Below are 15,275 nucleotides of genomic sequence, written 5' to 3' on the forward strand. Positions count from 1 at the left end.
TGGGTTGGGGGCATTGAAGGGCATTGTTGGGCCTTTGGGTTGCAACGAAGCTAGCGGTTGGAGTGTGAAATACTGAATATCTGTGAATATTCTTTGTTGGTTATCTCGGAATAACGAAGATGTTCAGCTTTGGCTGGTTATGCTGCACTAATTCTGATTAGGCCACATGGTATGCTAATGAGCAAAATTTTAAAAAAATATCAGATATAACAACTTGTAGAGAACTAAAACCAAACATTTCAAGTTCGAGGATTAAAATGTTATGTTGAAAGATAAAATCAACGTAAAACTAACTGCCTGTGGATCCCCTCTTCGTAGTACATTACGAGGTTAAGACTTACAGATCTATCGTAGCTGGTGATGATGAAACGCCACCTTAAATTTTCAGTCAGCAATAATATATACGGCTCCATAGCCGGAAGAAAGTGAGCAAATAGTAGACCCGCATCTATCCGATATTGGTCTCAAGAAAAATGGAATGACTCGCAATGGCTTCGACCGCGAGCCAAGATAAAGCCTGGCATAAAGAAGGGAGCATATTGACGGACGAACGTGAAGTGATTGAAAAATGTAAGCAATACTTCGATGTGCTGAAAACACTATGTCAAGATAATTGAGAGTATGAAAAATGGGAAGTTAAGAGTTCCTTTCTCGTAACGCAGGTAGATTACCTATACGTGATGCGTTACGAGGTAAGATCTACCGGGGCAGCAGTGGAGTTCACAGTGAATTCTGATAAACCTTCATAGAAACTACAAAAATCCGAATGCGACGGTGCTGCTTAAAGTTCCAAAGTACTCTAGCTCAAACTAAAAGGAGTGCCAATCAGCACATCAGGATTTATTCCAGTAAAATTCTGATCGATGGTGATTGATGGCCCGGGACTAATCGAGGCCATGGATCACAGTAGAAAGTACCCAAGCAGCACAGTTTGTTGCAACTCAAGAATAAAATTCTCTCTTGAAACTAATCAGAGTTGTCAATTGGTGAAAATATGACTTACGATTGCACTGAATAGCAACGCAAAAAGCGCAAGAGGCAGAGTCTGTTTGCAACATATTTAAGTTATATCGAAATTGCTTATTTGTTGCAAAATACTTAAAAGAAAAAAATGAAAACAAAACCATGAACGAGAATCGAACTTCCGATCTCAAGATCACCAATCTTCACCTCTACTCATTACTCCACCAGCTCTTCGAACAATTGCTTCGCTAATGCACTATAAAAGCAACCACATGGCCCATTGATCAAAGCTTGTTGCTTATAACTTGAGTGCACCCTTCGGAATACAAGTTCATTACTGGCGAAATTAGGCCACGCCTGCAATAATCTAAACTTTTCGCAAAAACTTCCGCGCAACACTTGAAAAACACCTTTTAAACAAACAAACTGTTGCTAGACCATGTTTTCTTTGTTGGATGATACGTAAGGTGCAACTCAACCATATTGCAACTGGATTGAAACAAACAAACTTCTAACTGTCATATACGAAGTTTAGTGCAACTTTCTCAAACTGAGATGAATCTGCTATGGGAACGAAAATTGGATGCAAGTTGCGGATGCTTTAAATGAAAGTAATGTGAAACATAACATTAAAACCGGCATTTTGGGAGAAGTTTCAAGAGTTTGTTTGAAATGTTGCTGAAAACATCTTGATAAATTTGACTTTATTGCTATTTGCAAGGGACATTTGCAGCAAATCTTGTCATTTCAAATATGTTGAACGTCAAACAAGGAGTGAAATGCATGTTCATTGGAACGGCAATGAAACTTTATGAGCCTTGATATTGATATGGAACCGAACTAGAACCAGATAAGTTACAGATGCTTTTATTGATACGCGATTGAAACCATTTTTGAAAAGCATTTCTTTGGAAGATGTTTCGCGTGCTACTTGGGTACCTCCTGAAAATGCAGGTAGCTGCTGAGCAACTCGATGTCTTCATACAGTTTGTTAAAAGCAAAATCAGCAAGGCCTTGAAAACAAGTATGCTATAATTGCGACAGTCAGTCCTAGCTGCAAAGCAGGACTATGAGAAAGCCAAGGCACAACATGGCAAAGTGCCATGCTTTCTAGCAAATAGACACTAAGTCGGACCAGACTGAAATGTTTTCCTCAACAGGCAACGCGAATATATCCGATGATATTATTCAATACGTGATGTGATAGAGGGAACCTTCCGAGGACGAATACATGGCGAAAAGACACATGGTTTTTAAGGGAAAAGTAATCTACGTGGATGTCCAGTGGCAGAGCGGAAAAGCTGATACGAATCAAGCTTCGCGATTAAGAGGACATGGCAACAGTGGAGAGGCCAATACCACGTCTAAGGCCAAGAAAGCCAAGAAAAAAGATCCACGGAATAGCCCGAACCAGGCAGTGCTTCCACAGGAATTACGGGCGCACGGCAATAGCAACCTGTAGATACGAGTTGAAAAGAAAAAAGTAAGGAGAAAACCGGTAACGGCGACCAAGGAGAATCAGAAACAGAATACAGTGAAGCGTAAGAACTTAGGCGAGGCCCTCGTGAACAAAACGGAAAAGGCGAAATACGCCAAGGTTTTGACGGCGATGCGAAGAACGGAGAAGTTATCGCCACTGAGCGTAGATGAGCGGAGCATAGGGAGGACTAGAAGTGGTGAAATGATCCTAGTCTTATAAGCAACTAGCACAAGAAGTACTTGGCGATGAGGTTGATGTGAGATCCCTGACTGCAGAAGTGACTCCGGATGTAAAAATGTGGTTGAAATCTCCAATGCAGCGGTGGTCTCGGCTGCCTTTAAAGAGCAGTGTGATATCGACGTAGCAAGTAAGGTCATCCACCTAAGAAAGGGCCTGCGAGGCACCCAGGTGGCTACACAGGTGGTTGCAGAGACCAACAAAGCGAAGAACTTGGGCATACTCAATGTAGGTTGGTCGGTTTGCCGAGTGAGCAAGTGTGCTTCAAGTGTTTCTGGAAGGGCTATAAGTGGTGGAAATAGATGATAGCCGAATTGGCTAATCGCCAGCCAAAAGTGATAGCTGGTGACTTTGAAATCCCTGTCCGCATTAAATGTAGAGCTGGAAAATGTTGGCACAGTGAGCACCTTCCGCAGAAATAGTGCAGAATCTGTGCTGCATGAAGAGAGCCCGATTCTGTGTACTCGGCACTCATTTTTGAGCGAAGCAAGTTTAGCGTGTTCGGGTTAAAGTCCCTCCCAAACAACAACAACAAAGCCCCAAGAGAAGTCGCCCGAGTTGCTGCGATCGATAATCGATGTACTCTTCCCGCACCATCTCATAAGCCCATGGCCCCATGGCCGTATGCGGCAGATGAAGGAGAAGAAGTGGCGAGAGTGACGAACGAAAAGCTGGCAGAAGTCGTAAAAACATTCGCGTCAAACCACCAAGTGACCCGTCGGCGTATAGTCTACAAGATACGACGTGCAAGTTATTGGAGAGGTTGATTCTCAACAGGTTACCGTATACAGAAGGTGTGGATGGCCTGTCCAACAACCAGTTTGAATTCAGGAAAGGTAAATCTACTCTGGACGCTATCCAGTCGGTCGTTCAGACAGCTGAGGTGGCAATCGAGCATAAAAGGAGCGGCATCCGTTACTGCGTGGTTGTCACTCTGAATGTGAAGAATGCGTTCATCAGCGCAAGCTGGGAAACAATAGCACACGCGCTTCACCGCTTCAAGGTACCGGTGCAGTTGTTTAAGCTTCTAGAGAGCTATTTTGATGGTAGGATTCTACTGTACGACACAGAGGAGGGGCAGAAAAGCGTTCGAATTACCGCGGGAGTACCTCAAGGTTCAATCCTGGGTCCGCTGTTATGGAATGCGATGTACGATGACTTACTGAGGCTGCCTCTTCCGATGGGTGTTAAGATTGTTGGCTTCGCTATGGTGAATCGATGAAGGAAGTAGAGTTGACAGCAGCGCACTCTATTTCCATAGTTGAGGAATGGATGAAGTCTAGGAAACTAGGACTGGCCCGTCACAAAACTGAGGTGGTGGTGGTCAACAACCGCAAGTCCGAGCAACGGGCGCTTATCTCGGTAGGTGATTGCACCATAGAGTCCAAGCGATCCCTTAGGCATCTTGGGGTAATGATCGATGACAAGCTCAGCTTTGCTAGCCACGTTGTATATGCCTGTAAAAGAGCATCTACGGCTATAGCGGCGCTTTCGAGAATGATGTCTAACAGCTCTGCTATAATTGCCAGTAAACTCAAGCTACTGGCAAGCGTGGCGCTATCCATACAAAGGTATGAAGGACCCATCTGGTCAAACGCGCTTAGAACGAACAGAAACCTAAGCGGTTGGAAAGCACGTACTGGATAATGTGCTTAAGAGCAGCAAGTGCATACCGAACGGTATCTAAAGAGGCCGTGTGCATCATAGCCGGGATGACGTCCAGGAAGATGTTCAATGCTTCAACCAAAGGAGTACCAGAGGAGTCCGCGACACGTGTAAAGAGGAAACGCTTAGAAGCTGGCAGCAGGAATGGGATAACTCCACTAAGGGTAGATGGACCCATCGGCTAATACCAAATGTGTTAGATTGGTATGGAAGAAACCATGGGGAAGTGAACTTCCACCTGACGCAGTTTCTGTCAGGACATGGTTGCTGGTTGTGCTGGTGCAATTCTAAAAGAATTGCTCAAACACAGTGCATAGACTGGTTTTAGCGGGTCGTCGTTGGTGCGTCATCCCCGCATTCCCTGAGTTACCCCTTCAGGGTATCTGTTTGCAGTTGTGTGCGTCAGTGAACCGAAACTCACCCTCCAACCGGAATCGCTGAACTGACTTGGACATTCAACTGGTCCACCTGGAAAATTTGAGAAGCTGTGAACTTATAACAACTTGATACAACCAGTAAAAGTTGTGTAGAGCACGGTCGGTCCTAACCGCAGAAAGCGTTGCTTCATTGAAACTGTGCAATACCCAAGCTGCCAATGGGTGAAACTGTTGGCCGCACAGCCCTGTGAGGAGACAGATGCGCGAATACACCATTTTCACAAGTTGATCGTCATACTGACTGCAAACACTACGAGTGACAGATTTAATTCTTCTTTGTATTTCTGTTCCAAATAAAACAATTAAAACGTGATTCTCCGGTGCGGTTTACTTTTCGCGATTTTATCCGTTTCCTTGGCATTGTTTGTGTCTCTGCCGGTATTCCGCCAACAGGCTATGGGCCCAGTGTGATAAGTGCGAAGAAAGATTCGGTTTCGGTTGTGGCGGAAAGTATTTAAAGAACGAATTAAAAAGTGCATGGTCGGTGTGATCCCGGTAGCGAAAGAACTTTTTCCTCAAGATGGCGGAGCAGCCACGATTTTCGCTTCCGAGACTGAACAACCAGAATTATCAATCCTGGAAGTTCAAGATCGAGATCAGCGATCAGATATCAGAGATGAGCGCTATAGAGTGTGATCGCCGACCCTAAACCTGAGCCTGTGACGGAAGAATGGTCCAAGGCCGATTTGAAAGCTCGAGCCACGATTTGCTTGTGCATCGAGGATAGCCAGACCAGCATCGTTCGAAACTGCACCAGTGCAAAGGATGCATGGAAAGCTCTAAAGGATTACCATGACAAAGGCTCGGAAGTGTACCTTCTCAAAAAGCTGACACGATTGGAGCTAGGAGAAGACGGCGATATGGAGCAACATATGCAGAAATTCACCGATTTGGTTCAGCTTATTGCAGATGCCGGGGAAGCTACTGTGTTCGCTCCCTGATTCTTACGACCCACTAGTGACAGCACTCGAGCAGCGGCCAAGCGATGAGTTGACTTTAGATTTACTCAAGTCAAAACTTCTCGCGGAGTCTGAGAAGCGGAGGGCGGATGTGCAGTAAAAGCTTTGAGTACGGATATTCTTAAGCATCGCGGTGGTTCGAGTGATGACAAGGAAACCCGTTCCTGTTTTTACTGCAAGCAGGATAGACCTGAAGCCTGAAGAAGCAGGATAGACCAAGTCAAGCGAAGAAACCCCATGAAGCGAAAGCGAAGCAAGTGAGCTTTAACCCCTCTACCGGCAGCTTCATATTTTACCGCAATAAAAATATTCAAACCTTAATAATTTTTTTGTTTCTCCACATTTTTGCACCACTTTTTCACAAGTTCTCAAAAAACTCTTCTAGTTTAGGAATCTATGTCGATATCTGTCATTGGTGATCTGGTTTTAAAGATATTGCGATGTTCCTTGGGGGACCGACTTTCTCCAAATAAAATGTCTTTGGTGGCCATTTTGTTTTACGTCAATTTATCAAAAAAATAAAATTTGGGCTCTGCAAAGCTAGGTGATAAGGAGCTACTCTGAAAAAATCACACGAATCGGTTAAGTAATCAAGGATATATCTAAAAAAAATACGATATGATGTTTTTTGAAGTTTTTAAGATCTTTATTTGGCCAGCGTGGTACCAGACACATGAATGCTCTTAACATAAAAACGGCTGAACTAAACTGCTTAATTTTTTCACAACATACTCTTATTGATATATTGTTTCGAAGAGTGAATATACGAAAACGATAAAAATTCTGTAGCCTGAGATATTTACGTGGGTTATAGCTACGCGTCGGTCCCCCAAGAAATTTCGGAATATCTCTGGCTTTAATACAGAGGATTACAGACTGAAGTTGGGTAATGCGAAGGAAAACTTTGAGCTAGTCGGCCACTGAGACGCTGACTGGGCAGGAGACACCAGTGATAGAAGATCATGTAACGGATATGTCTTCCGTATCGGAGGACCTGCAGTCAGTTGGGCCAGCAGGAAGCAGAGTTGCGTTGCTACGTCGACAATGGAGGCGGAATACGTAGCGCTCTCGGAAGCTGCTCATGAAGTCGTGTGGTTGCGTTATCTTTTGAAGGAGCCGAATGCTGAACAAATCAAGCTAACTGTAGTGTTCGAGGACAACAAGAGCTGCCTCGACTTTGTGGTCCTTGATCAATACAAGAAGAGGACCAAGAGGTTATAAGACGCTAAAATTTTCTAGTACATCAATTGAAACGTAAAATTTAGTTATATTTGAGTTTATGTCATATGATAATTAATTGCAATATGTTTTACGTCACCTGTAAATCTAATTATTTTTAAGAGTGTAGATACACGGTACCACCACACTCGTGAACTTTCGTCATCTGGAGTAATCGAGCTGAGGTACTGTCCGTCTGAGGAGATGGTGGCGAATGTCTTGACAAAGCCACTGGGTGCTACCAAGATTAAGAGATTTGTCACGGAGTGGGGTCTGGTCGGAGGACCGGATGTAGGAGTTAAAGGCTGATTTCGCGAGGAGGAGTGTTGGCCGCACAGCCCTGTGAGGAGACTGATGCGCGAATACACCCTTTTCACAAGTTGATCGTTATACTGACTGCAAACACTACGTTTGTGTTTGTGTCTCTGCCGGTATTCCGACAATTGAAACGAGTTATCCTAGAGTCTTCATTGAAATTCAGAAAGGGGCAAAAGCTTGAAGGATACAGTGGGCGTTGAATGCTTGACCTGTAAAGATGACACGCACCAGGTATAGGGCATGTTACTGAGACTTTTGTTCTATTGTTTTTATTGAAATTTATATGTATACCTATCGAATATATTTATATGTTTCTATATAAATGTTAGATAAAGGAAGCCTTTGATAGTTGTCCTAATTGAACCTTTAAGAACTGAGTTTGCATAATACCAGCCAGAACATTCGTTCAAACCGACTACATAACCGCAAAGAAACATCCATTGAATAGATTCCGGAGTTAACGGCTAGGGCGCGCTATATACGATATGAAACTGACGCTAATTTATGGTGAGTTTTTCCTCTTGTTGCCTCTAGTACACACCCATTTAATGTCAGATTGAATTGCTAATTTGCTGAAAATGTCACTTGTTGAGATTTGTTTAAGTATTGAATATTCGGTTGGGTGTTTGTTTGGAAACAGAATAATTTTAGCTGACTATATTCTACTGAATTTTGATAGATATATGTTCTGTATTGAAATGTTCAATCAGCAATGAAATGGAATTCAAACTCGAGGAAGCAAGCAAACCAATTCGCAAAAAGGACTATCCACTACTTTGATCGATCATAGACAAAACAGCGAACAAAAAGTTTGAATTGGCTTTCTTCGGCTAGCACTACTTAAAAGAGTTAAAAAGTTCCGAAAGGATCTACAGCAAAATAGGTGGGTTTCCATATCGTTAACAAAATCAGTTCAAAAGCGGTTGAGTTTCGATTGGCGAGTATGTACAAACGTTACGCTTGAAATGAACCGACGTTTTACCGCCGGTGTGGCTGTCAGTGTTTTGCTTCTGCTGGATGTGAATGAGCGTGACTTTCTCGTTACCGATGTTCGATTGTTGTAGGCGCGAAAGCGGTTTCGGAGTTTGTCGATTGAGAGCGCTTGCTTGGATGATGGAAAGCGTACGTGATGACAGATCGAGGTTGATTACAGGTGGAACGAAAAAGCCAACAGATTCAACTTAATTCATACAAACAAATCAAACTAATAGAAATTGAGACAGAAGATATAAAACAAGCTAGAGAGGCAAACAGAATTAAGATTTGGAGGAAGAGATGGAAAACTAGAAACAGATTTGAATGTAGAAGTAAGTAAAATAATAAAACGGAAGAAGATCCAAAGAAAATGTGGAAGTATTGAAATCTGCAGAAAAAACTTGAAAATAGTAAAGTAAAGGCTCGAAAAGTGGTAAATGTAGGCAGCCTTTTGGTCAAGTCTTTTTTTCATGGTTGAAGACAGAGTTGGGACTCACCGTTGGTCGCAATCGCACACAATGTTTAATGCCGAAAGATCCAAACGGACGCCATTTTTCGGCGATGGGTGAGCTACTCACATGTGAAGCTTCTGCGCCGCTGGTCTCTTGCGTGCGATAAATTCCGATCGGGATCTCACATGTCGTGGAGCAGAGCTTCTGATACAGTCGCCCATAGGTTCGGATCCACATGTCATCTTTGGTTATTTTCATCTGAAATGAAGGGAAATGAGTAACTTCATCCCGATATGCGGTCCTATCCTTACCGAGGTCAGGAATCCACTTCCCGGCGCTTGGTCGATGCCGAGCAACAGTCGCACGAAGGTGATAACGTAGTCCTTAACGAAGGCCTGATACAACAGGGTGTCCAACATCGAAGCACTGAAGACGTTTCCGGCGGCGAACGGCAATCGGAACATGTACGAAATGTGCGAACCACGCTCTTTCTCACGCTGTTGGAGATCAGCAAAAGTGTCAACAGAGTTGGTTCGATCGGAACCGGTTAGTTGTGCATCTAGCGATCTAATTACCTTTTCCATTTTGCTCAGGTGTAGGGCGTACTTATCGTGAGCACGGAATTGCATGAACCTCATGTTGGAACTCTGTGACAGTTCGGTAATGCTACGAATGCTTGGGAAGAATCTAAGAAATACAACCACAGATATCAGTTACGGTAAGGCCCCGATCCCAAAACCCCTTCTGCTGGTCATACTTGAACATGGTTTGCACGGCAACGATCGTATTACAGTCCGCCAGCGTGTCTTCTTCGGCCGAGTTGGACAGTTCTTTGTTCACCACCACCACATTCTCGGCCAACGTGATGCCAGCTCGCAGCAAATCGTCCAAGCAGTCGATCGAACCAAGCATCCAGTAGACCTTGGGGAAATATGGAAAATGTAGATAAGTGATCAAAGCAAACCAGATGGAATCCTGCTCTCACCAATGGAAAGTACGAAATGGCATCCAAGAAGGCAATGTCCGGTCGCCGTTCCAGCAGCAGTATGATCGGATTGAGAGACGTTTTCGAGCGGAAGTGTGCCCGCAGTGGGATGATAAAGTTGTAGATACCGTTGGAGGCGTAATCAGCGGCCAAGATGATGGTCTTGTTCTGCCACTGGTATTCTTTGGCGTTACGATAGCTACAGTGTTCGCAAACCTGGATAAGATGTAATAGATGAATTCAGGTTCTTGCGTCTTATAACAGAATGGGCAATACTTACTTGAGCAAGTTGTAAGCAACAGAGGGGTTTCTTTTCTTTCAATAGGAAGCAAAGAGTTGGACTGACTCCAATGAACGGTGAAACGGGAGGGAAACCTTTGACGATCCTGTGGAATGTAAAAGTTAGCTAGTTAGGATTATCGTTCGGTACAACATCGGTGAACTCTGAACGAAATCGTTCAGAGTTCGATCATCTTTACTGAACAACCCACTTAGAAGAACGCGGCTGGTTTTAACCCCAAATAATCGTTAACGCCATCTAGATCGTTGTTCATAAAGCAGAACTGCGGGCAACTATCGAAACTTTACTAAACTGTAGGCGCGCAACTCGAACAAACATTTAGGAACTTCAGCTTCAACACGAACGGACACTTTTCTAATCTAAACAGTGTGGAACTCCAATGCACTAAACGAGTCTAATATTAGCTTGCAAATTGTTTAGTACAAAACGGATTTTTTACGAGTTGTTATGCTGATAACGGACGAAAATTTGTGTTGTATACCTTACTTGTCTATCATATTAGTAACTTGAGAAAACTGTCATAGACCGTCTACTCTTACTTTGCATCTATACGTTTCATCTCAGATTGGTAGTCGTTTTATTAAAATAAATAAGAGGGATAATTTTCACTGAACACGAATCTGATCAGCAATAATTAATTTTGAAGCTAGTCTAAATAGTTCACATCTAGAGGGTGCGAACAAGAACATTTTGGTTGCTCAAATTGAACACAAACTTTTCCACGAGTGCTAACCTTTGTTTGTTTGGTTGTCGCGCAGGAAACCACAGTAAAAGGGCACCCTTAAAATACTTCACACAAATCTTCAACATTTCGCTTAGGCTATTAATTCAATAAATATACTTAATCAGAAAGTTGTCAACCGTATGTTAGTTAAAACATATTTTAGAAAAGTTGGAAAATACTCATGCATAATTTATTAACTTTTCTTAACATTTCGTTGTCTTTGTGTTACATAAATTATAAAACATATTTTTAGCGTGACGAAATCATGACCGTGCATTTCTAGGCACACTCAAATCATTTTTACGAAAATTCAAGATTGACAGCAGCCTGACTGCTTGTTGATTTCTACTTCGCATCCCCAGGTTCACATATTTTATGTAGATTTGTAGTATACCCGTAAACTTTTTCTGGTTTATTTCGGAAAATTTTTATTAGGTATAGCGAAGTATCGCCTATTTCGATGCGTGGAAAATTTCTTGCAAGAAATGGTCAAGAACTGAGAGAGACTCACGGAAGAGTGGAAAAGTATCAGAGGAGGAAAAATAACGGATTCCCCTCTCACGACTGTCAAACTGTTATTGAAAACCTCAGTCAGCGGAGCAGTTTTTTCCACAGTTGCTGATAAATCTAAGCAGAAGATTTATTATTTCTAATGTCTACTACGTTTGCTGGCATGCAATTTCACTCAAACGGCTATTTATGATTCGATGTGATGCAAACTCAATCATTTTTTGCTGAGAGGTTCATGTGAGGGTTTGAGCGGCTTGCGCATAATTGGTATAAACACAAAGTGGAATAAGAAAAAAACTCAGCAATCACAGAAAAAGAAGACCGTCTTCGCGAGTCTCGTCTCAGGTCAAGAAAAGCATTTTTCTTCGATTGCAGTACGCAGTTGAAAAGAAATGTCAGTTCAAATGCAGCTCACTGTAGAAAATTTCTTGACCATTTCTTCCGCAGAAATTTTTACTTTTCTTGAGCGGAGCAGCATACTTAGCTTATGCAGTGAATATTTTACACTGTGAATTGAATTGGTTTTCAGGGTAAGGCAAATTATACAATAGGTTTGCTTTCGTTAGCTGATGTTCAATGTATGAGGACGAATTTAGGTTAGTTTTAATCTTCAAAGGCACCCTATTAAGAAAGTAACAAACAACAATGCAATTTTAATTTTAGTCTAAAGCTAATTATGCTGTTTCGCTCAAGAAAAGTAAAGAAATTTCTTGACTGAAAGGGTCAAGAAATTTCTTACAGAGAGCCCCCTTTGAAGTGACATTTCTTCCCAACTGCGTACTGCGATCGGAAAAAAGTGATTTTCTTGACCATTTCTTGGGAGAAATTGTCCACGCATCGAGATAGGCGATTCCTTTTCTTGTCAGTAGCAAACCAGCCTTAAATAAGAAGAGCAAGTTCCTTCAATTTAAATAGCGTCTTTGAAAACGTGACCAGGGACACAAGTTGACCATTGCATAGAGATCCAGCAAGCAGATTTACGTGGAAAAATGCATTTTGAGTGCTTTCAAATAAAACATTAGACGAAAACTGTCCTCCTGTTGGTTGTATTAATAAGGTCCTTCTTCTGATGTTATTGAATATTAGGGTGGTCATCATTTCCATTGAAATTAAACAACTTTATTATTTATAGAAAACTAGTGGTCCCGGCAAACTTCGTCTTGCCTACTCGATGGCTGTTGAAAACAGCTATAGATTGTTCCATACAAAACTTGCTATCTCTTTTGTTTGCTTTTTTTATGTTTTTCTTTCAAGAGCTCGGCTACTTACTTCGATAGTGAATATCTCTCATCTCTGGGGCAACCATAAAACATATTTTTGATGGATTTGGCAAAACGTTTCATTCAACCTTCTTTAACCAGTGGTGAAGCATCTCAAAAGTGTAAACCAACGCAAAAGATACATAACAGACTCGCGAGCATGCTTGGTGTGAGTAAGTTCGCACCCGCCTGCTCAGGAGAACATACAAAAAGAAATAGAAAAAAGTTCGCGAACATTTTCTCGCGAGTCACCGAACAAGGTGTGAATTATTACTGTTTTAATGTACAAAACAGTTGTATATCCATCAAATCGACAGAAAACTTCAAACTGGTAGTCATAAACCCTTGAAAACCAGAAATTTTGAAGGGTAAACTTTTGTTTTTTATCCCAAAAGTGCAATTTTCTCCTTACAACTCCAAACATGTTCACAAATTCCATGAGCATTATATACTCGTGAATCTGACAGACGTTAGTAAATCAGCACTCTGGTTCTCGCGAGCATTTTCTTTGTTCGTTTTTGTTCCGGATCAGTAGACATACTCGCCACTTTCCAACAGTGTCTTTAACATATAAATTCGCCATTCTTCGGTGAATTCAAATCGAATTGCGATAAGCTTATATCTATGTGAACAGTGTATTCAGCTATTTTTTTTTGTATTTCATAAGACTTCGATTCAATATAATTTGTTTCATAGTTTTTATTTGTTACGAATTATTCAATTCAATATTTTGGTTGGTATATCTTTTGTAATTAAGGTGATGTGCTGGTTTCCATCGCATTAAATTTTTATCAGTAAGAATCTGTAAGTTTTCTAGTTTTGCAGTGATGTATGCTAATATTGACCGGCTTTCCCATGACGGCTTTTGCATTGTGAAATTTTATTTTGATAATCTTTAATCGTTTATTGGAAGTAGCAAACGTCTTCTGTCGCCTATATCCGTCGTATCCATTCTTATTTAGGTTGTAAACAGTTTTGATTCGTCTCAGAACGCACGCTAGTTCTTCAGCTGTTCTATCTTTGCACTTAGCCATTTTGAAGAGAATATCTTTGCTGGAGTAATTGAAGACCACCTGTTTTCAAATAAACCATTAAAAAAAATTTAAAAAAATATAGATAGAAAAAAATCATTGAAAGAACTGCTCTGACTGGGTTTGAATATTTTCGGCCTAACGAAATAATCTTTCATACCACGATCAAAGGAGCCGTATGCTTCGCCGAACATCACGCACACATTGATGCACATAAGTTTCTTTTCTCAGTTCGAACGATGGAAAACTATGTTTACGTTCTAAATTATATGCGGTCGTTGAGGGAAAACTTATAAAAAATAAATTTTGTGAATTATAAAAGTTGTACGGAGTGTGACTCGAATGAAATTTGAAGGTTACGAAGGTTGTCCATAGTGTAAAGAGGTTCCCGGTAAAGTAAGTTTCACAGATGGGTGGATTTCTCACTAGCCATACACAATATTTTTATATCTCATACAAAATATCTCACTATGGGGGGAAAGCCAAAATTGTCTTACGTAATTAATGGCCCGCCCTTAAGTTTTGCTACTTTATCCCACATGTTGTGTCTTCAAACCTCAGTTCTCCGTGTATCCTGTTTCCATGAAAAGTCTATTTCTACGAGAAATTTTTGAATGTATCTCGCGTAACTTTTCAAAAGGACCTTTCTCAAATTGGAAGGCTTTCTTTGTTTCTTCTTCTTCTTGACATTACGTCCTGACTAGAACAAAGCTTGCATCCCAGCTCAGTGTTCAATGTGCACTTCCACAGTTATTAACTGAGAGCTTTATTTGCCAAAATTGCCATTTTCACATTCGTGTATCGTGTGGCAAGTACGATGATACTGCCCAGTGAAGTCAAGGAAACTCCCATTAAGAAAAGATCCTGGACCGACTGGGAATATAAAAATTCCCCAAAGCTTCAGTATGACTCTGTTATAATCGAAAGAGAGCGAGAGAGAAGAGAATCTCTCAATGTTACATAGGTCCTTTTGAGAAGTTGCCCGAGATGTAATCATCATATCTGGATGAACACCCCGCTTTTACCCCGCTCACGCAAACTAACACTACTATCAGAAATATTAGTGTCCTAGTAATGATATTGGTGAGCGTGACCGAGTAGAATTAGGCTCAACAGCGTCCTGAAAAGTCATTGTTTACCAATGTGGATGTGCCCTTTTCAAAAGTTTGTTTAGATATCTTCAAACGCTCGAAAATCCTGAATTAATGGTGAAGGAAAGGGGGTGAAACGCTTAAATAGTCCATTTTACGGAAGGGCGACACTGATGATATTGATGTTACTCTCACACGTTTCGACACCGCCTCCTGTCAAAATTTTATTCATAAAATAAGCGATCAGCTGTTCAAAAACGTCTCGTAAAATGGACTATAGGCCTTTTCATGTGACAGGTCCGTCTATGCATTCGTTTACATTGGTGGAGGACCGGTGCAAACACGGATCTGTCATCTCCATAGTAGAACTGTCAAAGTACTTCGAGATCCGCTGATTAGAAACGTCTCGTGAAAAGGCCTATTGTCGAATTTACGTTCGAAGAAATCTGGACTGGCGCATCAACTCGCACAATGCGCGCAAAGAGCATAATTTGATCACAGCACAAAGAGTGCGTCAACTGTGAAAACACGAACTCAAAGAGAGCACGCAGTAGGGAAGGAGTATAATGCTACACTGATATAAATCCACACGCCCGATCCGTGTGTTTAGAGTTATGGATCGATTCATGAACGTCCATATCGATTTGCTGAGATTTCCTTGCAAACTGCG

The 15,275-nt window shown here is 41.6% G+C and overlaps 1 protein-coding gene across 17 annotated transcripts in view; it reads right to left on the bottom strand.

The window, feature by feature from the left end:
* Positions 1 to 15,275, bottom strand: part of LOC5571223 (potassium channel subfamily T member 2) — a 716,145-nt gene that overhangs the window by 23,395 nt on the left and 677,475 nt on the right. For 13 of the 17 annotated variants that reach the window (XM_021840115.1, XM_021840117.1, XM_021840125.1 and 10 more), the window contains 6 exons: positions 9,970 to 10,075; positions 9,690 to 9,905; positions 9,462 to 9,625; positions 9,280 to 9,391; positions 9,016 to 9,201; positions 8,750 to 8,962 (listed from right to left, as the gene is read on the bottom strand). In XM_021840115.1, coding sequence (XP_021695807.1) covers positions 8,750 to 8,962; positions 9,016 to 9,201; positions 9,280 to 9,391; positions 9,462 to 9,625; positions 9,690 to 9,905; positions 9,970 to 10,075 — 997 coding nt within the window. The remainder of the gene's footprint in view (positions 1 to 8,749; positions 8,963 to 9,015; positions 9,202 to 9,279; positions 9,392 to 9,461; positions 9,626 to 9,689; positions 9,906 to 9,969; positions 10,076 to 15,275) is intronic. The other 4 variants (XM_021840119.1, XM_021840118.1, XM_021840113.1 and 1 more) reach the window with 1 other exon arrangement.

The sequence above is a fragment of the Aedes aegypti genome, chromosome 2 (genome assembly GCF_002204515.2).
Source record: "Aedes aegypti strain LVP_AGWG chromosome 2, AaegL5.0 Primary Assembly, whole genome shotgun sequence".
Classification (NCBI taxonomy): Eukaryota; Metazoa; Arthropoda; class Insecta; order Diptera; family Culicidae; genus Aedes; species Aedes aegypti.